The sequence below is a fragment of the Nematolebias whitei genome, chromosome 19 (genome assembly GCF_014905685.2).
Source record: "Nematolebias whitei isolate Nwh7 chromosome 19, NemWhi1, whole genome shotgun sequence".
NCBI lineage: Eukaryota > Metazoa > Chordata > Actinopteri > Cyprinodontiformes > Rivulidae > Nematolebias > Nematolebias whitei.
Window position 1 is genome coordinate 8089953 of NC_056516.1, and position 21738 is coordinate 8111690.

Below are 21738 nucleotides of genomic sequence, written 5' to 3' on the forward strand. Positions count from 1 at the left end.
TCTTGCAATATTCTAAACAATGTTTAGAAACTCTAAACGCTCTAAAAGAGCACAGAATGCCATGAACTCAGCTCTTGCCTCTGCTGCTCTGCCACCTGCCAGCGCTCTCGGCCACGCCCACTTCTCCGCTGCAGAGCAGAGATTATGACATGCTGCAGGAGGAAGCTTCTCCTGCAGCTGTGAGCTGCACAGATGTGCAGCAGGGGCTAAATAGTTTAAAATACTTAATTTATTTTACATAAAAATTTCATGCCAATCATGCAGTTCATCCATCAGTCAGCCAATTGTGTGTCAAGTCCACTCTTATTTTGAAAAACCACAATAGAGCAGTCCACGATAAATGAACCGCGAAGTAGCGAGGCACTACTGTCATGCTATTGTTTAAATTCCAGTGGTTAGAAGTAATTCATTATATGGTTAAGTTTTTAGTTGTTATTTAAAGTCTGTGTCTTCTTCACATAAAACATTAGTTGGTCAGTTTGTAGCTTGACGAAACTCATGGCGCAAAAATGTGAAGAATCCACGGAATTTCCTGTTTTAAAGCAACACCTAACAAGGTTGAGTCAGGTCCTCTCAACAGATTCTTTGTTGTAAAGTTTTGTCTTTCATCCAAAAGACGTCATCGGTCTGAGGAGCTGCAACAAACTCAGTCCTATAAGCAGCACCTTCTCATGGTGCAGGGTTTTGCAACCTTTATGATCAAAAGAGCCAATTTTTAATCTTCATTCACTAAATTAAACGTGTCCAGAACCACAACAACCTGCTAATGGTTTTTTAACATTTATTGATGTTTTTACAATTTAAAACAAAAGAAAAGACCAGATTTTTGTAAAGAAGGAAAAAATAAAAATAGTATATATATATATATATATATATATATATATATATATATATTTTACCAATTATTTAAAAAATAAAAAACTATGAACTATGCAGACCTACCAGTATGATTTATTATTGTAAGAGGGGGACAGTTGAACACCGAGGCTCCGCCCCTGTTAAACAATGTCAGAGTAAACTGTGTGTGAGTTGGAATGCTCTGTTCAGGTTTGAGCATGTCACATCTCTGCAGGAGTTAGCTTAGCTATGCTAAGCTGTGTTAACACTGTAAACACAACCATGTCTGGGTTCTAGTTTGTGTTAGAGCATCGGCTGTTTGGAGGCTGCATGTTAATATTTTACTTAAACCTTTATTTAACCAGTTAGATCTGACTGAGACTTAAAAATCTCTGTCAAGACAGACGTGCGCTTGTGTGGCGGACACAAATTTCACGTCAGAATGTGCTCTTATTGTGAAAGGGACAGCATATAAACGGAGCGGATCAACGGTTGTAATTCATTCGTTTTTTCTGAGCTTGATGTTGGAAGACGTAGAGAATAAATCGAGACTCAAAATAGTTTTCGTCTCTTTCTGCCGACTTCCACATTGGTGACCCCGAACATCTGAACATGTTTTCGAACGAGAACTCACCAGATGCTGACGCTGCTTCTTCATCAGCCGTGTTTTCGGACCAAATTTTTTGCCAGGCAGATATGGCTCCAACCGCTGTGGTCTCGTGTCCTGCCGCCGTTGCATCTGCTGTGCTTGCCGCCGTTATTAAGCTTCCAGAGTTCTGACAACACGATCCAGAACCATGGTTCCAGCATGTGGAAGCTCAGTTTCATCTCTGTGGGATAACCACAGACGAGACCAAGTACTTTCACATCGTTGCTGCTTTGGATTCTGGTTCCACCCGCCATCTGATGGGTCTGTTGCACGACCCACTAAGCACTAACAAATATAGTGCGCTCAAGGAAAACCTGCTGCGGCTTTAACAACTGCCAGACGTGGAGTGGGCTGACAGTTTGTTGCCCCTGAGTGGCTTGGGGGATCGCAAGCCCTCAGAGCTGATGGAGAACATGCTGGCGTTACTTGGCTCAGGGGATGTTTCCTTCCTTTTTACGCACCTGTTTCTTCGCCAGCTTCCTCCACCTGATCGCACCGTGCTGGCCAGCTCCCCGCTGATCCAGACAAAGGATTATTGCTCCCTAGCTGAAGAAGCAGACTGACTTTTGTTAGCTTCCAGGCACTACAGGCACTTTTGCCAGGTGTGACTCAAAGGGGGCGGAGGCTGTTGATGCCATGGTTGCGGTGGCGGCGCGGCAGAAGGACGACGTGCTTTGCTACCACCGCCAGTTTGGAGTAAAAGCGAAGTGCTGCATTCCTCCGTATTCGTTCCATGCATCAGGGAAACAAGAGGGCCAGCGCTCGCTAGCAGCTGTGTGTGCTGGCAGCTCAGATAAGCTGCTTTTCATCATACACGAGGTTTCTGGACAGCATTTCCTGGTGGACTCGGGTGCACAGCGGAGCATTATACCAGCTTCATCTACAGATGCCTAGTGTTAAAGTAAAAGACCCCTGCTGGACGCGGTTAATGGCACCCCCATTCAAACTTTTGGATCGAGGTTGGTGACTGTGTGTTTCAACGGACGTCATCTTCAGTGGGACTTTGTAATCGCTTCTGTCTGTACCTATTTTGGGTGCTGATTCTTTATGTGCTTTCAGGTTATTAGTGCATGTTGCTAATAGCTGCTTAATCGATGCCGTGTCTTTTGATACCTACCCCTGTAAACTTGGAGGTCCTGCCCATCAACCTCTTGCTAACATGCTTGCCCACAGGTGATGAGTATCAGCATTTGTTGTCAGAGTTTCCTGCTATGACAGTTCCCACCTTTTCTGCTACCATAGCTAAACATAGGGTGGAACATTGTATCACTACAGTTGGTTCATCGGTTTTTTAGATGAACCAAAAACTGCAGTTATATCACCTTTTGGTCTTTTTGAGTTTTTACAGATGTCCTTCATGCGCAGACATTCCAGCGACTTATGGATTCGTGTTTTTGTTTGTCTATTTGGATGATATATTGGTGGCTAGTCCCTTGGTGGCAGAACACATGGTGCACCTTCGCCAGCTGTTTGTTCGGCTCAGTGAGCACGGCTTGATCATTAACCCAGCTAAATGCCAGTTTGGTCTGCCTGCTGTTGAGTTCCTGGGACACAGAGTGTCTGCTCAAGGGGTGGTTCCCCTACCTGCCAAGGTTGAAGCCGTTTTAGTTTTTCCTCGCCCTCCCTCAGTGAAGCCCCTGCAGGAGTTTTTGGGGATGGTGAACTTTTATAACCGTTTCATCCCACGGGCGTCTCATCTTATGTACCCCTTGTATGAAGCACTTAGAGGCAAAAAAGGGGACCGGCAAATAGAGTGGACCCCTGAGAGGGTACAGGCATTCACTGATGCCAAAGAGGCTTTGGCTAATGCTGCACTTTTGGCCCATCCATCTCCAGTGGCTCCTGAGGCTCTGACAACTGATGCCTCTGATTATGCAGTTGGGGCAGTTTGTGAACAATGGGTGAATGGTGCATGGCAACCCCTTGCTTTTTTTAGTAGGAAACTCCAGGATGCTGAATAAAAATATAGCACCTTTGATAGGGAACCGTTAGCTCTTTTTCTGGCAACACGGCATTTCCAGTTCATGTTGGAGGGCGGGGACTTTACTGCTTTTGTTGACCATAAGCCTCTCACTTTTGATATGGCAAAAGTTTCTGAACCATGGTCGTCACGACAACAAAGGCATTTGTCCGCCATTTCAGAGTTTACTACGGACATTCAGTATGTGGCTGGCAAGAATAACCTGGTGGCTGACTGTCTGTCCAGATCAAGGGTTGATTCTGTGCATTTAGGAGTTGATTACCTCACCAGTTTTTTTCTTTCACTTTTCTCCGGTGGAACCAGACGCCAATAAAATTTATTCTGATTCTGACCATGGCCACAGACCAACTGACAGACCTGGGTATTCTGGCCTTTAAGGCAGCCAAATCCAGTTTGCATTTGAAGGGTGTTTCATTTCATGAGTGTGGTGCAACCCTTCTTTGTGATGTCTCGACTAGCAAGCCTTGACCTCTGGTTCCTAGTGGCTGGTGTCAGCGGGTTTTTGATGCAGGTCATTCCCTTTCACACCTGGGGGTGAAAGCATCAGTTAAACTGGTAGGAGCAAAGTTTGTGAGGCCAGGGCTCTGTAGAGATGTACGTACATGGGCGGCTTCTTGTTTAGCTTACCAGTGTGCCAAGGTGCAACAGCACACTAAAACTCCACTGGAACCGTTTCCTATTCCCCAAGGGAAGTTTGAGCATGTGCATGTGGATTTAGTGGGCTCACTTCCACCTTCCAGAGGTTTTACCTATCTCTTAACTATGGTGGACAGAACCACTCAGTGGCCAGAGGCAGTACCACTGTCAACCACTTCGATTGATGTGGCTCGTGCATTTATCTCTTCATGGGTGTCCCGATTTGGTGTGCCATTGGACTTAACTTCTCACAGGGGTCCCCAGTTCACCTCAGAGTTGTGGACTGCAGTGGCAGAGAGCCTTAGGGTTAAACTCCACTGTACTACTGCCTACCACCCACAGGCTAATGGTCTTTGTGAGAGGTTCCACCGCTCAATGAAGGCTGCATTGCGGGCCTCATTGGTGGATAATGGTTGGATGGATCACCTGCCTTGGGTTTTGCTAGGCCTGTGTTCACTTCGTAAAGAGGACCTGCGGTTTTCTTCAGCTGAATTGGTCCTTGGCCAGCCTTTGAGGGTACAAGAGGAGTTTCTTCCAGGTCCGGCGGGTTCAGTTTCTCCCAAAGGGAGTAGGGCAGTCCTGACAGGGAAAAATAGATCTGTGGCCCCATTGGCAGCACATCACTGCCTTCCACAGGTGTTTGCACCGAAGGACCTTATGTCGGCCGAGTATGTATTTATCTGCCATGACGCACACAGTTCACCACTTCAGCCTCCTTACGATGGTCCATTTTGTGTTTTGGAGAGGGGACCTAAAATTTTTTTGGTGGAGTTGTGGGGTAATCAAGAGAGTGTTTCCATGGACCATTTGAAACTGGCTCATGTGTTGCCGGGGGACCCGGTTGAGTTGGCTCAGCCACTTCGTCGTGGCCGTCCCCCAGTTTATTTGCCCACTCTTCCAGGTTTTCCCCCTACAGCTGGGTTGCCTCCCTCAGGTGAACAGTTAAGTCGGTCCAGAGAGTTTCCTTCACTTTCAACCCCTGTCGCTGTGAAGAGCAGCCGTGGTGGCCGCTTTATTAAACTCCCTAGCCGTTACTGTTAAGTATATCAATTTATTTATTTGGTGTGTGTTTTACACCTATAATGGGTTTCACAATTTGTGTTTTTGGTGTTTGTGACATTCTGTGTGTTCGAGGTGGGGGGGCCTGTGTGACGGACACAAATGTATATATTTCACGTCAGAATGTGCTCTTATTGTGAAAGGGACAGAATATAAATGGAGCGGATCAACGGTTGTAATTCATTTGTTTTTTTTCTGAGCTTGTTGTTGGAAGACGTAGAGAATAAATCGAGACTCAAAATATTTTTCGTCTCTTTCTGCCGACTTCCACACATGCATATTAACTACTGTACATGTATGCAACTCTGACATGTATGTTAAACGGACAGCTGCACACTTAAAATACATTGTGTAAAATTGTTTAGTTCTTTTGCCTAAAACCATCTCACTGCTCACCTCCTCAGGTTGAACGGTGCCTAAGCAGTTGGATACCAGAACAGACGAGGATGATGTTGGGCTTAGTACTCCGGTGATAATCAGTAGCCGATATCCATCCATCCATCCATTATCTTTACCCGTTTGTTCCATTTTGGGTCACGGGGGTCGCTGGTGCCCATGTCCAGCAATCACTATGCGAGGGGCGGGGTACACCCTGGACGGGTCGCAAGTCCATCGCAGGGCCACATAGAGACAAACGAGACAAACAACCATTCACTCTCTCACTCACACCTAGGGACAATTTAGAGTTACCAATCAGCCTAACATGCATGTTTTTGGTCTGTGGGAGGAAACCGGAGTACCCGGAGAAAACCCACGCATGCACGGAGAGAACATGCAAACTCCACCCAGAAAGGCCCCTAGACCGGGGTTTGAACCAGGGACCTGCTCGCTGAGAGGCAGCAGCTCTACCAGTTGCGCCACCATGCTGCCCTCAGTAGCCGATATACAGCAGGTAAATCAACGTTCTTAATGTTGGCTTCTGTTTACTTCGGTTACACAACAACCAGCTGAGTTTTATTTTTTCTTGCGAGAAGCTGCCCTTCCACCAGAGGCAGACCAGTTCCGAACAAGTATACACGTCAGTCCGGCCCGAAGCTTGATGGTGCAGGAGGACATCGAAGAGAGAGATGTTGATCAACTATTCACTTATAATTCCGCTCACTTCTGTTTTCAATGCATTCAATGTTTTACGTTATATTAAGCAAAGGAGTGACAGCCTGAACAAGCCAGATAAACAACATGAGGTCAGTACCCAGGATGACAGAGAAGAAGTTTATTAATTTACTTTAAAGTTAACTTGTTTTAATAGTGTTCAGTTTATCAGTTTGTGTGACATACAGTTTGTGGAGTTGAATAAATAAATAAAAATTAAACCTGATGTCTTCATTTTCAACGTTAATAACATGCAATGTTTCACATCGTTTAAAGCACATAACTTGAATTACAGTACATAATCAATAATCAATTAAATGAACATTGTACTGCTGCTGTTCGGCGTATTGTTTTTGTACTATTAGTGCTTAGTGTGTTTTTAGTTTATGTTTTTCTTAGTTCAGATCTTATATCTTATTACTGATTCTCTTTTACATTTTATATTTTTGTTGGATGTAACTGGGACCCTGTGTACACGTGGTACGACAAATAAAGAAACTTTGACTTTGGTAATGTTCAGATAGCTTCATACATCTCCCACCACTAACAGAAATACTGTTTATTATTGTTACAGTTATATGTTTATGTTATGTACATATTATCTATATATCTAGAATAGATATGTTTAATTTCCACTACTGAGAAATTGTTTCATTGTATTGTTGATTGGCAAGTTGATTTATTTGTTGTGTTTCTGAAATAACAATACAAACAACTATTAATTAACTTATTACTATAGGCAAGACAAACATATTGTGATAACTAAGGTGGCAAAGGAATATATTCAATAAGGCAATATAAAGTATATTATACATATTGTATAAAGTAAAGAAGCATCTCACATGAGGCACATGGAGAACATGACTTGGCTTATTAGCTTTAACAGCACACTACATGCAACTTTACTTCTGCATGACTAAAATATACATTAACATGATGTTAACATCCAGACTAAATAATATAACATCGATAGACTCACCTTCCGTCATCCACACACAGCAGGAAATCAGGAAACCAACAAGAGATGCTCCAAAAACAAAACTATGTCCGTGTAGGGAGAGAAAAAGCCTTTCCTGCAGCAGCAGTGAACTTTACACAGAACAGTGCTCAGAGCAGCCGCGGTGCATTCAAAAACGTAGGAATCATGATATTCACAAAGAAAACAAGTTGCAGGCAAAGAGAACTTAGCTCAGCAAGCAAACTAACCACATATAAACAATGTGGACTTTCTAACAAGAAACATAAAAATCGTTACTAAATAAAATAAAATAAAATCCACTTAGGGGGCCCCTAGTGACCTGGGCCATAAGCAGCCGCTTGGCCGGCCTTGATTCATCAGATTTTGATACATTCGAGGCAGCATTAATAAAACTCACTGTTGGTCTAATCGATATTCAGCCAGTTGCGTTTCTTTTTTTAATTCTCCACAAATCAAAGCAGAACTGGATGAGTCATGGTGGATCACAACCTTCTATTAAAGACGGTAATATTCCAGTTACAGTATATATTTGCAGTTATGACGACAGTTTCTGGCTAAATCAAGTCTCGTTTTCAGTTTTTTGTTATTTCTTTCAGAACTGAAGTTTATTTTAGTACCCAGACACTGTGCAGCTGCAGAAGCAGCTGAACACCCTCAGGCTTTAGCTGATCTTTAGCTTCCTTGTTGGCAGAAGAGGAAAAAGACAAAACATGTTTTCCCCACCAGGGGGCGACAGCAGCCCACATCAGTTGAGTGGACTCAAACCAGCTCTGAGGGTTCCTGGTTATTCTAGAAGAATCCTCCAGCAACAGCTCCTGCTCAGAGGCAGGTAGGGGAGAAAAATGTAGTTTATTGCAAGGTCATAAAATATTATTTAAAGAGTAAACTGATCCCATCGTTCTGCAGCGGAGTCAGAAAATAACCAGACACTCATCTGAAAGTGACAAACCTGTAGTTTGTAGTTTACAGCAACTCCAGGATCAGAAAGAAGCTTCTTGAGCAGGTTCTGTAATTAAAAAGATTTACTCTAAAATCAGCGTATGGTTTTAAGAATCTCGTCTTAGACGCGTCATCGATGACGAAAGCAGATTTGTGTGCAACATTTTTGAGCTACAAGCTTTCCCCGTTTGTTTCTATAAATATTCACCTTTAATCAATTTCCAGTTTGGCTCGATGTTGACAGACCTGGTTTATCTCCAGTGGTTTCCATGGTGTCGTGTGAACGCTCTTAACTCGAGGTGAAGATACTCAGAGTTGACTGAACTTCTCACTACAAGAGTAAGTTAACTCACTTTCTGTATTACTGATTCAAAGGGCTGACTCAGCATGACATCACAAACCTGCTTATTTAATCATTAAAGAAACAATCTTAGTTTTCTTTGCACCATTTTTTTTACTTGACACTTTGTGCATCGACACACTGACCTATTTTATTTATTCTGCATGGACCAAAGTGCAGTCACGCAATCTGACTGACCTTTGTAACGTATTCCCACTCAGCCTGAGGTGGAGGTAGAGGCAAAGCAACAATGTTTTTACCTAAAATTAGGCGCTCACTTCCATCCCCCAGTGAAACCAGAGACTGTCCGGACCAGTTTTCACCTAAAACAGGGAGTGTTCCTCTGCCTTGAGCTGCTTTAGGTGGTCATTCTGTGAACTCGAACGGTCTAAGAGGGAAACAAAACAAAAAGCATGAAATACTTTAGCTCTGCATAAAGAAACTAGAGACCAAACTACAGAGACCAAACTACAGCAGCCTTGTGTTTATGAAGCATTCACTCTGTTGTGATCCATTTTTCTTCTGTACGTTTTTGGCACATTTCTCGTTCCACTAGTTTTGAGATATTTCAACAAATCATAAACCAAAACATTTTAGCTCCTTCAGGACAATCCTGCTGACTTTTGATATTGGTGCAACTTTAGCTTTTTGAAATTTTTTGCCTTTTCTGCCATCCCCCCCAGAAAATAAACCCATTTTACATCCTTTAAATCTTTACATCCGTTACATTTTGCTGCTCCTTTCACATTTTGTTCTGCTTCAGTTTCTTTCAGCTTCCTTCTGCTAATTCAAACATTTTTTCAGCTACTTTCAGCTGTTTTGTGCTCCTTTCTACTAACTACAACATTTTTGTGCTTCTTTTAACTTCTTCCTGCTAATTTAATCTTTTTCTGCTATTTCAGCTACTATTTAGCTGTTCTATACTTTTTTCTTCTTTCGGCTGCTCCCTTCTTCAGGCACAGGGAACGAAGTTGCAGGACTTGGCTGTTATGTCCTTCAGACCACCGAGCTACCACAGCCCTCAGTGTGGAACAGAGAGCTGCTGTCTAGGGCACCCGGGGGAGCAGATGGTGGGGGTTAAGGGCCTTGCTCAAGGGCCCAGAGTTGAAGAAATGAGGGTGGAGGCAGGTGTGGGTGCTTCACCTATCCCACCCACATTTTGATGTCAGTACCAGGACTAGTGATCTTCTGATCACAGGTCCACCTTCACTAGCCTCTGCGCTGCCACTCCCTATTTAGCTTTTTTATACTAATTTTAGATTTTTTCAGCCAATTCCACATTTTTGACTAATTTAAAAAAATTCAGCCTAACGTTCAGCAAAAATGTGCTCTATCCACTTTGCTCTGGTAATTTAAGCTTTTGGCTACTTTTGTGCCAATTTCAGCTTCATTCAGCCTAATTGGGCCAACGTGCTCTTTCTGCTTCTGCTAATTTAAGCTTGTTCTCTTTTCAGCTGTTTTTAACACTTTTGAGCTAGTTTCATTTTTAAATACATTCAAGTTTTTGTGGTAATTTCTGCTACTTTCAGCCTAATTTCAGCTTATGCTCCCGTCAGCTTATTTCTGCTTGTTTCAGCCACTATTTAGCAGTCTTATACCATTCTTTAGCTTTTTCAGTTAATTCTACATTTTTAAATACCATTTTTTCCCACTTCCTTTTGGTAATTTAAGCTCTTTTCTACCTTTTCAGCTTTTAGCTAGTTTAGTAATTTTTGTGCTCATTTCTGTTTTAACCAAATTCAATTAACATGTGTCCCTTCTGCTTTCTTCTAATTTAGGCTAGTTTTCAGCACAAACTCTGCAGGTTTTTAAGCTCATTTCAGCTCTTCTTCAGCAAGTTCTTCAGTAATAAGCATTCACTGCATTTTCGCAGGAAATGTCATTTCTCCAGTTTGTAGTTGTGACAGTTGTCCTGAATTTAAGGTGCTCTACAGTAAATGTGTGATGGTAAAAAGCAAACGCAGCATTTGAAGTCAAAGAAATACAACTTTATTTAGACGTAAACCAAAGAAAAACATAAAAACAAAAGAACTGCATAGGAAATGTTTAAAGTCCGCAGAGCGCAGAGGGAGCAGCATGTGGCCAATATATTAGTCTCCGCCGCCGTCTTTAGACCTAAGACCTGACTTCTGCACATCCGTTCAGCCTCATGTGTGAGCGTGTGTTAAGAGGGCGTGCCGACACACACAAACAGGTTAAACTGATAATCACGCGCGCACACACACAGCGGTTTGGATAAACGAGCATCAGCAGCACCATCTAGACCCAGCAGGCCACGCTGGCTCGCCCTGCCTCTTGGACTGGGAGGAGGATACATTCAGTGGATTTCTGCCTCGGTAACGCAGACGCACAAACACAGAGCTCGCCCTGCAGACCACCAGCTGCTGCAGGGACGACTTCAAGTTCAAGCTGACGCTGCCAGACGCTCAGCAGTGAACAAACGAGGTTCTGTTTGCTCCCCAACGCACGACGGGACCCCACGGCGGTACTTGGGGGGCCCCTGCTCCGTCACGCAGCGCCCCCATCAGCTGGTGGCAGCAGGCGAGCACGAACAGGAACTCGTTTTTCCCTTTTCTTCACAAAAATACATTCTAAAAGGGCCGACGAGCATCAAGTGGTGTGAAGCATTTGTACTATTTTTTTGTAAGAGACATAAAAACAAAGTTAGCAAAAACAAAAAGATAAATCAGGGGAAACTATTCAAACTAATCTTTTTATTAATTTTAAATTGAGAAATAATTAGTTTTTTTTTATATTTAAATGGGACACTCAAAAGAATCAAGACTAGTACTGAGAGGTCATTTAGAGGGAACTACGTTTCACTACGAGACACTTTTCAATGCGACTCCTGCAGCGCGCAGCTGCTGGGAACAACCTGAGTTTTCTGTTGTTTATTCTTAAATCTAAAGTTTTTCTAAACCATTTGTCCTTTCTTTCTTTCTTTAGAGTATACAATCATTTTAAAAGGAGGTCTGTGACCTTGCACATCTCTTCTGGAGCAGCTCGGCGATTCTTCTCTCTCTAAAGACCTAAAGAGCTCAGGAATAAGGAGCCCGATTACAAAATGTGTTCAGACTGCAGCCAGCTGATCGCAGCAGCTTCATCTCGGATGAGAAGAGACGACCGCTGCGCTGACACGCAGCTGCTGTTCACTAAAAGCCAATCAGAGTTTCCATGAAAGGGTCCAACACAGTTTCATGTTGGCCTGAAACTTTTTAAATGACAGCGCTTCCATCCACACAGCAGGTGCTTGTAGAGGAGACGAACTCTTTAGTCTCTGGGATTGAAGCGTCGCCGGCTGAACAGGTTGTGCTCTGCAGAGCCTCAATAGAACAGGAAATACAATCGCAAAGGTCTAATATCGATTCCATCCAACAAATCATTAACGCACATATACACATCTTTGGGTATATATTTTGGAGGAAAACAAACAAAAAAAAAAAAAAAAAAAAAAACATCCCAACAATCAGCTACCCACCCTATCAGAGTCTTTCACCACCTATCAGTGAGACATCAGTATAATACAAGAACTTTTAAAGCATGCAACAAATGAAATACAAATAAAAGTTTAAAATACATTTTTTCCTCTTTAAGAGTGAAGACCTAAGGATCTTAAAGATAGAATTCTGCAATCTTAATAAAAAAAAAAAGGTAAAAGAAAAAGCTAAACCTGATGCAACATTGAGTGATCATCTCAGAGTAATACTGAAAATCAAAAACAATCTTATTGGTTGAAACGAGGCGTTGGGTTCAAAGCAGCAGATCTGTGGCCTCCAGCTGGCTCGTCGACGTGTTAAAGGGATGCTTCATGATGGCGTCGCAAAATGTACCCATTTAATTTATAACAAAGGCCACGTGGTGGGAAATATCCAAGTCACTCAAATCACTCATACATGCTGATCAATAGAAGGGTCGAGGGCCAGAAGTGGTCCGTGAGCCTCCTCAATTCGGTCCCCAGCATTCACACACAGAAATACAAAAACCCTGAAATGAACGCAACCCAAGATTTTAACAATGACTCGATTAAATCAGGTTTTTACAGCTCTTTTTGTCCACAGTGTCTAAATTTTTTTGCATTTTTAAAGTTCAAATGTGCTGACAATTCTACACAGATGTGTTAAAAATAAAAAATACTGCACTTTATTAAAATAGTTGCTTTCCAAATTAACGTGTCACAAGCGTTCGCTCGCAGGTGCCGTGTTATTATTATCATCATTATATTCAGTGTTGCAGATTAAACACTTGTACAAATATATTAAAAAGCCCCGATCTACATGAAAGAACGTTCATATGAAGCATTCTACAAGAAATGCAACTCATTTTATCTTCACACTGTCACGTGAAAGACAGCATCATTGCACTGTGTGTGTGTATCGTTTTTTGCAGATGATGTGATGATGTAGAACTGAAGCCTGAGGTATACTGTGCCCATGTTTAGATTCGGTTCTGGTCTCTGAACACATCAAGTCAAAACGGTTTTCTAAAAGAAGAAGAAGAATGATTTTGAGATGGCAGTCATTGGATCGGCGTGGATAGTCTAACTTACTCCTGAGTAATTCTCCAGTGGACATCGCTGTGCACTGAAAGCAAAACCCTCATAGGAACACTACTCATAAATACTTAATACAACAACCCATTCATTTACTTTTTAAGTCCAAGACCTGGAGGACTGCCAAACTCCAGCAGTCACTTTGTGAGAGGTGGGGGACACCCTGGACAGGTCACAAGCCCATCACAGGGACACAGAGACAAACAAGACAACCATTCACTCTCACATCTAGGGACCATTTGTTACCCACAACATGAATGTTTTTTGGTCTGTGGGAGCAAGTACATACAGCCCTATTTAAAAACAAACATGAAACATCCCTTAAAACACGGAGCCAGTTTGTTGTCACACATTAGGCGCAATCCTCTGATGTGTATTTAAACCACAGTCAGAATGGTTGAGTCGGACTTGTTTCAACCAACATCAAACATCCCAAAACTCACACTGAACAGTTGATTCATTGTGCTGAAATTGGAGGTAACTCGTGTGCGTTACATAGATACTTAAATTGTTACTTGTCAAAGAGAGGCCACTTCCTCTAAGTCCTCACCCCCCGGTGCACAGTGACAAAGTACATGTGAATCCTGTATGTTCGTCGACGTCATGAGGTAAAGACAAACGGGGCCCAGCCCTCTTAAGTGCATCCAATCAGAGGAAGAGGATTTATCCTCGCCTGCTCTGATTTAACGTTATGATATAATGGTCCAGTGACATTTTATCTACAACAGCGTGGTCCAAACGCCAATCCAGTTTGGCACAGAACTCTCACAGATCATTTTGGCACAATGCTCTTATCAGAAATATTTCTTGGTTTTGGTGATAAAAGGCATATTTAACCAGGCAGTTTACAGTAGATTCAACAGAGCAAAAGCTGCTTAAAAAGTTGCAATAATGGCTATCATACAAAACTACTTCGACTCAAAACAGTACCATGATCTTTGGTCCTTGTGCTGCGGGACATGTGCTGTACTGTGAAACCAGAAGATATTTATATTGTAAAAACATTCTATGCTTAAATAAGAGTAAAACAAGTTGAGGTATTTCAATGTTTAAATGCACAGTAGCTATGAAAGATAAATATGAGGTATTCAGAAGTTGAGGTACACAAAAAACGAGGTAAAACAGCGGTTGATGTAAAGGATATCCGAGATAGGAGGACGTGAATCCGTTGCCTCAGAGGTGAGTGTCAGACTAAATATTTTCAGACATTTTTCTTTCAGGTCTTAAAAAGTGGCTAACAGCCTTAAATGTTGAGTGTTTACAAAGGAACACTGAGAGGTGAGGAGATCCAACCCCCCCTTGATTCTTTCACCATCATTATAATGGTATCTACTGCTCGGGAGGGAAATACATTTTGGATACAAGTTGCTTTTTCGTGTTACAAATGAATTCAACTATGGCATTGTTGGACGAGGCAATAAATGCGCGGGAGAAAAAAGGTTTCTCTTTGGTTCCGGGATGACAAGAATCTACTTTCTGCATCTGCTCACACGGCTGTGGGGGCTCGTTCTTAACGGTAAGTCAAAGTACTTGCATGTAAAATCCTGTGTGACTCCAGAACTCCATTCTTTGAAGACTAATGCAGATGGTGCGATGAACTCAACTCCACGAGTTGCAGGAACTTTAGGTTAGTCAACAATAATGATTTAAAAAAAGTGTTAATGGGGGGGGGAGGGTAAGTTACTTTCACTGCCAAATTTATAGTTGGCTGTTGTGCAGAAATTCTAACTTTGGTTGACTCTAGTAGTTGGTCTGTAGACCTCCATCTTTAGAGGAATCTGTCTACTAACGCGCAATCTGGAGACGTTTCCTTAACTCCAAGCATAAATAAATAGAGTGGGGCGCTGAGGTGGTGCCCCCTCGATGGACTGCACTAAACCCCAGACCCTAGGAGCCAGGGGCGTGGCTTTCAACCACAATCTAAATCTAAGAGATTGTTATGTTAGGCCTTTTATTTGATGTCATTTTTGTCCTCTGGACGGCCAAATCACGTGTCTACTTCTGAGGCTTTTGTCAGACAGCATGCCTTCTTTAAAAGTTATCAATTATATATATATCATTTTCTACGTTAACATGACTAATAGATAGATTTCAAAGGATTCAACCCCTAAAACTTTTTGTGGGCCCTCTCGTTTGAAGACGATGCTTTCTTTGCATATTATTTACCGTTTACAACTGGACATACATTATTTTTTTATACAAGTTCGTTCAGCCTTTATGATATACATTTAGGGGTTGAGAATATTTTTTAAAAGATATCTTAGATCATTTTAGAGCTGATTTCCTAAATCTTATAACTATACTCATCAATATACTCATCAAATCAGCGTTAGCCAGTAAAGCTAGAAGGGGAGCCTGAAAAGCACTGATCCTTTTAAATCAGTCCTGTGATGACCTGAGCTAATTATGATTTTATCAAGTTTGGCATTGCTTCACACAGTCTTGCTCGGCTACAATGACATTTCATACTCCGCAAAGTTAAATAGAAAAAGGGTCGATCCATCTAAGAAAAAAACTATTCTATAAGCAGGAAAAGGATACGACTGAACTCTCGTTTCTCTCCGAGCGAAACCTATTCAGCGTCAATCATGCAGCCTCTACAGCGGTCTGAGTATTGTCTCAGCAACAACATTCAGGAGCTTCACTTAAACTCACATCTGAAAAATGCACAGCAAGAAATCATTATTCCTGTGCAAATATCAACCCAAGGATCTATTATTTTTTGTCTCTTAAATAACAAAGTATAGAGGTAGACGTTTCTTCTTTGTAAAACTTCACGGACTAAAACCTCTGCTCAATGACTATGAGTACATTCACAAAGAGCTAAATGAGGTAGGTGTGGAGCAGAGGGTACAAGATTTCAAGAAGTGAGAAAATCCCTGAGATGCATACTAAAAAAAATAAAATAAAAAAAAATTGAGCTGACAGAGAGAACAGAGCTGCTGAAAGTCAGGGGGAAATATGGGTTTTCTTTTAGTGGATAATTTCAAAATGTCCCCATTTGCTGTGTTAACTACAGATAAAAGTTTTAGTGAAAAATGCAGAAAATTAAGAACAATCTGTAATTTTAATGTCCCTTCCTTTTAGCGACCGAGTCCTCTCTGAGCTCCCGTTCTGTTGATTGATTCTCTCTCCTCCATTTCCTTCATTGTGAAAAAAAAAAAACTGCAAAAAGGTCAAACGGAGGGAGAGAATGCAAAAATAGATTTTTCTAGAACTTGAGGATGCGGTTATTTCCAAAGTCAACAACCACAATGACGCCATCGGGTGTCACAGCCACACCAGAGGGGCGGTCCATCTGTCCATAGCCACTCCCCTGCGTGCCAAATTTGCATAAAAAGTTTCCATTGGGTTCGAATATTTGGATTCTGTGGTTGCGGGAGTCGGCCACGATGATGCGGTTCTCCTGGTCCACAGCGACGCCCTGTGGCCGCAGAAACTGCCCGTTCCCGGTGCCTTCTGAGCCCAGAAAGCGAGCCGACTGGCAGTCCGGCTGGATCACGAGGAGTCGATGGTTGTTGAAGTCGGTCACAACCAGGTGGTCTTCGTGGTTAAAGGCTACTCCCCTGGGGGAGTCGAAGTGTTTCCACAGAGCCCCTTCAAAGCCGTACTTGTTGAGGAACGAGCCATCGGGGCTGAAGAGCTGCACACGGTGGTTCCTGGTGTCCGAGACCAAGATTTTGCCCTCAGAGTTGACAGCCACATCCCAGGGATAGTTGAACTGTCCGTTCTTGGTACCCTTCTCCCCAAACTTCAGCAGAAACTGGCCCTCAAAAGTAAACACCTGTCAGATAAAGCAAATGTTTTAAAGCCCAGCATGTTTACATGTGGAGTAAAGGAAGAGTAAGCATCAGGAGACACACATTTACAAACGTAAATACACGTTTTCAGAAGCCAACTTTCATCTAGCTTTTGGAAAGCAGGCAACACTCAGTGTTCCAAACTCCACAATGAAAGTTCGACAGATATGTAAAAGAGTTCAGCAGGACCGAACCGATTCAGCCTTCATACCTGCACACGGTGATTGTCCTTGTCAGCCACAATGATTCGTCTCTGACCGTCACAGGCAACCCCGGCTGGTCGATCGAACTGACCGGGCCGAGATCCCAGAGAGCCGAACTTATGGTGGAAGGCACCGCAAGGTTTAAAGATCTGTGAAGAGAAACTCTGCTTATTAATGTACTTCATCAAGTCTTCAATTAGTACGAGCTTCTCTGCAAAACTCGCATATTAGACCACCCGCGATAGGAACAACAGTCCAACTGTGTAGTTATAACTGAGCGCGGCACGCAGCGAGTTTAATGTAAACACAGACAATGTTTCCACCGTGAAAATGTGTGTTTAATGCCACTCACACATGTAAGTGTGTGACAAGCTGTTAGCAGGGAAACAATAACATTTACTACGATTCTTCCATTAGATGAAGTGATATTTTCAGTTCTGTTTTCTTGACTGATTTACTTTACTAATAAAAAACTGTTGTATTCATGGCATTTAGAAGTGTAATCAAAATATTAAAGGTTCATTTAAAATGTAAAGATAAACTGAACTTGGCTGTGTCTCACATGAGGTCTGTTTCTTGGTTCAACAGTGACACGGCTGAAAGCTGAGGTACCTGAATGCGGTTGTTGCTGCGGTCAGCCACCACAACGTATCCCTCCTTGTCGACGCTGATGCCCCAAGGACGACACAGCTGTCCGTCTCCCTCCCCCTCGCACCCGAACGATGACACCTGGGAGCCGAGGGACCCATAGCTCCGTCCTGACTTTACCACCACTTTGAAGGGGCTGCCCTGGATGTGCTGGTTACACACCAGCACAGACACGAGATGCTCCCCCTCAGTTTTGGGGAGGTAACTGACGGTGTACGAGCCATTCTGGTGGTCCGTTACCTCCACCGCTGACAGGTTGCCGTCTGCAACTGACATGACAACTGCAGACACGGCGTCCCCTCCGGAGAGACGTGGCTCACCATCATGATCATATCCAATCACGGTGAAGGAGGCAGGCTTGCCACGAAGCACATTCTTCAGACCCTCACCGTGGGCTTTGGTGACGGGGGCAAAGGCCCCACTGCTGATCATACCCATGGCCTGGATGGCGATGTATAGAGCCTGTTTAAACAGCAAACAAGTTGGTGTTTTATCAAGTTTTAATGTGAAATTAAAGAAGACAATGCTGCAACCGCTTAAGCCACAAGTTTATGTTTAACGATGTGTCTGTGCCAACCTGGTCTGGAGGGGTGAACATGAAGCGGTCGTCCTCTTGCGGCTGCAGCAGACCCCTGAGGACCTTGAGTTCGTGGATCTGGGTGAGCATTCTCTCCTTGGCCAGCAGCACGTCGAGGTGGTGGCCCTCATCTAGGACCTGGCTCACAGCAGCAATGGTGCCATCCAATTTGGTGAGACTCTGGTGGAGTTTCTCCACTTGCAGGTACAAAGATTTGGCTTTCACCTGGCGGATTTTCTCCAGCTGTAGGGAGAACGAAATCAAAAATCAGTTTGTCTTTAACAAATACTAATTTCAATATAAACTTTGAGCTCCACAGCAGCAAATTAAGAAATTCAGTCATAAAAAACTTGGTAGTTAAAAGTACAAATTCTTTTTTTTTTCCTTCCTGGTTTGTAGTTTCATCTGTGATTGTTCAACATGAGGCTTACAAAGAAAAAAATGCTACTTTGTAATAAATGTCTTGGTTTAAACAGAATGTCAACAGGCCTACTGAGTGTGGTTACAAACATTTGCAAACTGCAGTTTTGAGTATAATTTTTTTAACACGCACCACATACGAACGCATCAACATTTCACCCATTTTCAATTCTGACCCCCCACTTTGGAAGTGGCTGGCTGCCGACACTGCTGCGGCGTCCAGAGACATTTTGTAATCCCATTCTTTCTGCTTTAAGGCACAAAACAGAGCAATATCTTCAGGACATTCCCACATTGGTAAATTCTCTTCAGTTAGCTGGTATCTGAGCGGACTTCTTTTTAAACCCAGAGACAACCCGGGTAATAACCCAGTTTAGGTCCTACGTGAAGGTTCAGGAAACTGACGAGCATGGGATAAAGGTGGTCCAAACCACTTCTGAATGTTTTCAGTGCACATCCAGGTTGTTCAGAATGGTTTAGTTTAAAATTTGATTGCTCACGACAAAATTTAAAGACAGCTGGAAATAACCCAATGGAAGCAATTTCACCACAAACTGGTACCAGTAACTCTGCCCTTTGATGACCAATGCTGAGCATCAAAGAGGAAACCAAAAGGTTCTGACATGCACAGATTTGCCTTTGCCCTAAATTATTATCATGCATTAGTGTTTTAATCCATCCATTATCTTTACCCACTTCTTCCTTTTCAGGTCGATGGGGTCACTGGTGTCCATGTCCAGGAGTCACTGTGCAAGAAGAGGGGGACATTCTGGACAGGGACACGTAGAGACAAACAAGAAACAACCATTCCCTCTCTCTCTCTCACCTAGGGACAATTTAGAGTTACCAATCAGTCGAACATGCATGTTTTTGGTTTGTGGGAGGAAACTGGAGTACCTGGAGAAAACCCACACAGCACGGAGAGAACATGCAAACTCTACCCAGGAAGGCCCCCGGCTGGGATTTGAACCGGCAACCTTCTCACTGAGAGGTGGCAGCTGTACCAACGGAGCCACCATGCTGCCTACCATTTTAATATTAATTCTTAAATTGTAGGGTTCAATAATCATGTTGGGAAGTAAAGTGGTGACATGAATCTTTAAAAGGCCTTCCTTGTCAAATTAGAAACGCTGAAGTTAATTCAATTCATTGTTAAAGGAAAAACTGAAAAAATACTCACTTAACTAAAGAGCCTTTCAGTTTTTTTTTTAAAGAAGCAGGATTAATTTCCAGTAAGTCATGGAGTGTAAAGCCTTAAAGAGGGTGGAGGGTTGTAGAACCTGAGGCGCTGAGTCTGGCTCTCACCCAACATCAGATAACAAAAGGTTTAACACAATGGCCTCACTGGATCTTTGGTCAGGAAGGGACTCAAAGAAGAAAGCATCCAAAAGATCTTTAACTGAAATTTGCATCTGTGGAGCTAGAGTTACATTTTATAGTTGGCAATCACACAAAGGTTCACAATTAGGCTTCCTGACAAATACACAGCTAGTTGTAGGTTTTCAGCAGAAGACCACATCAATGAGAAGAACAAATGAGTGGATGAGTTTCAGTAATAGAAGACAAAGTCACGGACAGCAACTGATCTCTAGATACTAATCAGTACTTAAAAGTTACAATTTTCTCCTTTGCAAAAAAGATCTGCTAAATATACTGTAATTTGATACAAGCTGACTCATTGTACCACAGTATAAAATAAAGACAATTCACAGAAGACAAGAGACACATTCTCAAATGGGCTGTTTTACCCGTAAGTTATCTTACAGTGCTGTTCCAGTCACCCCACAGCCACAAATCTATCTGAAGGTTTTTATTACAACGCTGACTCACTGGGGAGCAGCTTAATCAGTTTTCCCGACAGTCCTGGTGACCATCAAACCGGCTGCACAAAAACACCAGCAGACTCATTTTCAGTACCCAGTATGACTCAAGTTGTTTGGCTCAACTTGCAAGCTTCCAACACCTGAACTGAAGATGATCAAAAAGCAGAGTAAAGTGGAAAAAAGGGGTAGAGAGACTACTGTCATTGCTGGTGTATAAGCCACTACTTTTTTCTCACACTTTGTATCCTGTGGTTAATACGCAGGAAAGTCTTATGTATTTCTTTCCCATAATTTTCAAAAGTTTTATTTTTATATCTTATTTTGAAAAACTTACTGCCATCTCTCTGTAACTTACTGCCACTGAGTAACATTTTCCTTTGACAGAGCTGGGTGCTCGTGGCTCCCAGCACCCCGACCCTCTTAGGGGGCAGATGTTTGTGACACAGAGTGAATGCCCTCAGGTAATCAGACGTACAAAGCCTCTTGCTCAGGGTTTCAAATTCCTACCATAACTCCACCCACTCAGTCATCATGTGACCAGAAGTCTAACCTGAATGACCAATGAAGTACTCGAGGACTAATCCCAAGATAGACGTGCATTAATCTTTTTCAGATTGTTCTTGTGTCGTTACCGTACTTTACGCTTCATGCACAGACCTGTTCATTTGGTCAACGATAATAGAAAACGCACGGACAATTTCTTATGACGTAGCTTTCATGTTAAAAGCGATTGAATGTCCAGGAGGAAGCAGAGCTGCCGCCCGTAAGCTCTGCATCAACGCGTCAATGGTCGGGGATTGGAGACGCAAAAGCAGAGACCGCAGAGTCCTGGCCTGATGAGGTCAGGACTCTGCGGTCTACACTCATCTCCAGGCCAGCGGTCACTCTTTCAAGTATGAAGATGTTCACATCCTGGATAGAGAGGAACGATGGTTTGAGAGAGGAGTAAAGGAGGCCATCTTTGTGAAGAGAACACGTCCATCATTAAACAGGGTGGAGGCCTACGTGTTCAATTGTCCCCCTCTTACAATGCTGTGATTGCTAGTATCACTCAGCCCTCTGTGAATAGTAAACAGCCATCAGTGTGCTAATGATCCATCGTTAGGCTGATGGTCCTTCTTGACCATGTAAGCAGCTATCCTGATGCATGCTCAATAATCCAGGTAGAAAAATCTAAACAAGTTAAATCTGGTCCTCTGGACATTC

At 42.8% G+C, this 21738-nt stretch overlaps 2 protein-coding genes across 2 annotated transcripts in view; one reads left to right on the plus strand and one right to left on the minus strand.

Annotated features, from left to right (window-relative positions):
* Positions 1 to 21738, plus strand: part of LOC119425684 (growth factor receptor-bound protein 10) — a gene marked incomplete in the record, with an annotated part of 634378 nt that overhangs the window by 109941 nt on the left and 502699 nt on the right.
* trim71 (tripartite motif containing 71, E3 ubiquitin protein ligase) overlaps positions 16120 to 21738 on the minus strand; it is a 50127-nt gene continuing 44508 nt past the window's right edge. Inside the window, exons 5-8 of the mRNA XM_037693226.1 lie at positions 18290 to 18532; positions 17677 to 18174; positions 17073 to 17213; positions 16120 to 16845 (exon numbers count right to left, since the gene is read on the minus strand). Of these exons, the coding sequence (XP_037549154.1) occupies positions 16273 to 16845; positions 17073 to 17213; positions 17677 to 18174; positions 18290 to 18532 (1455 nt within the window). The 3' untranslated portion in view covers positions 16120 to 16272. The remainder of the gene's footprint in view (positions 16846 to 17072; positions 17214 to 17676; positions 18175 to 18289; positions 18533 to 21738) is intronic.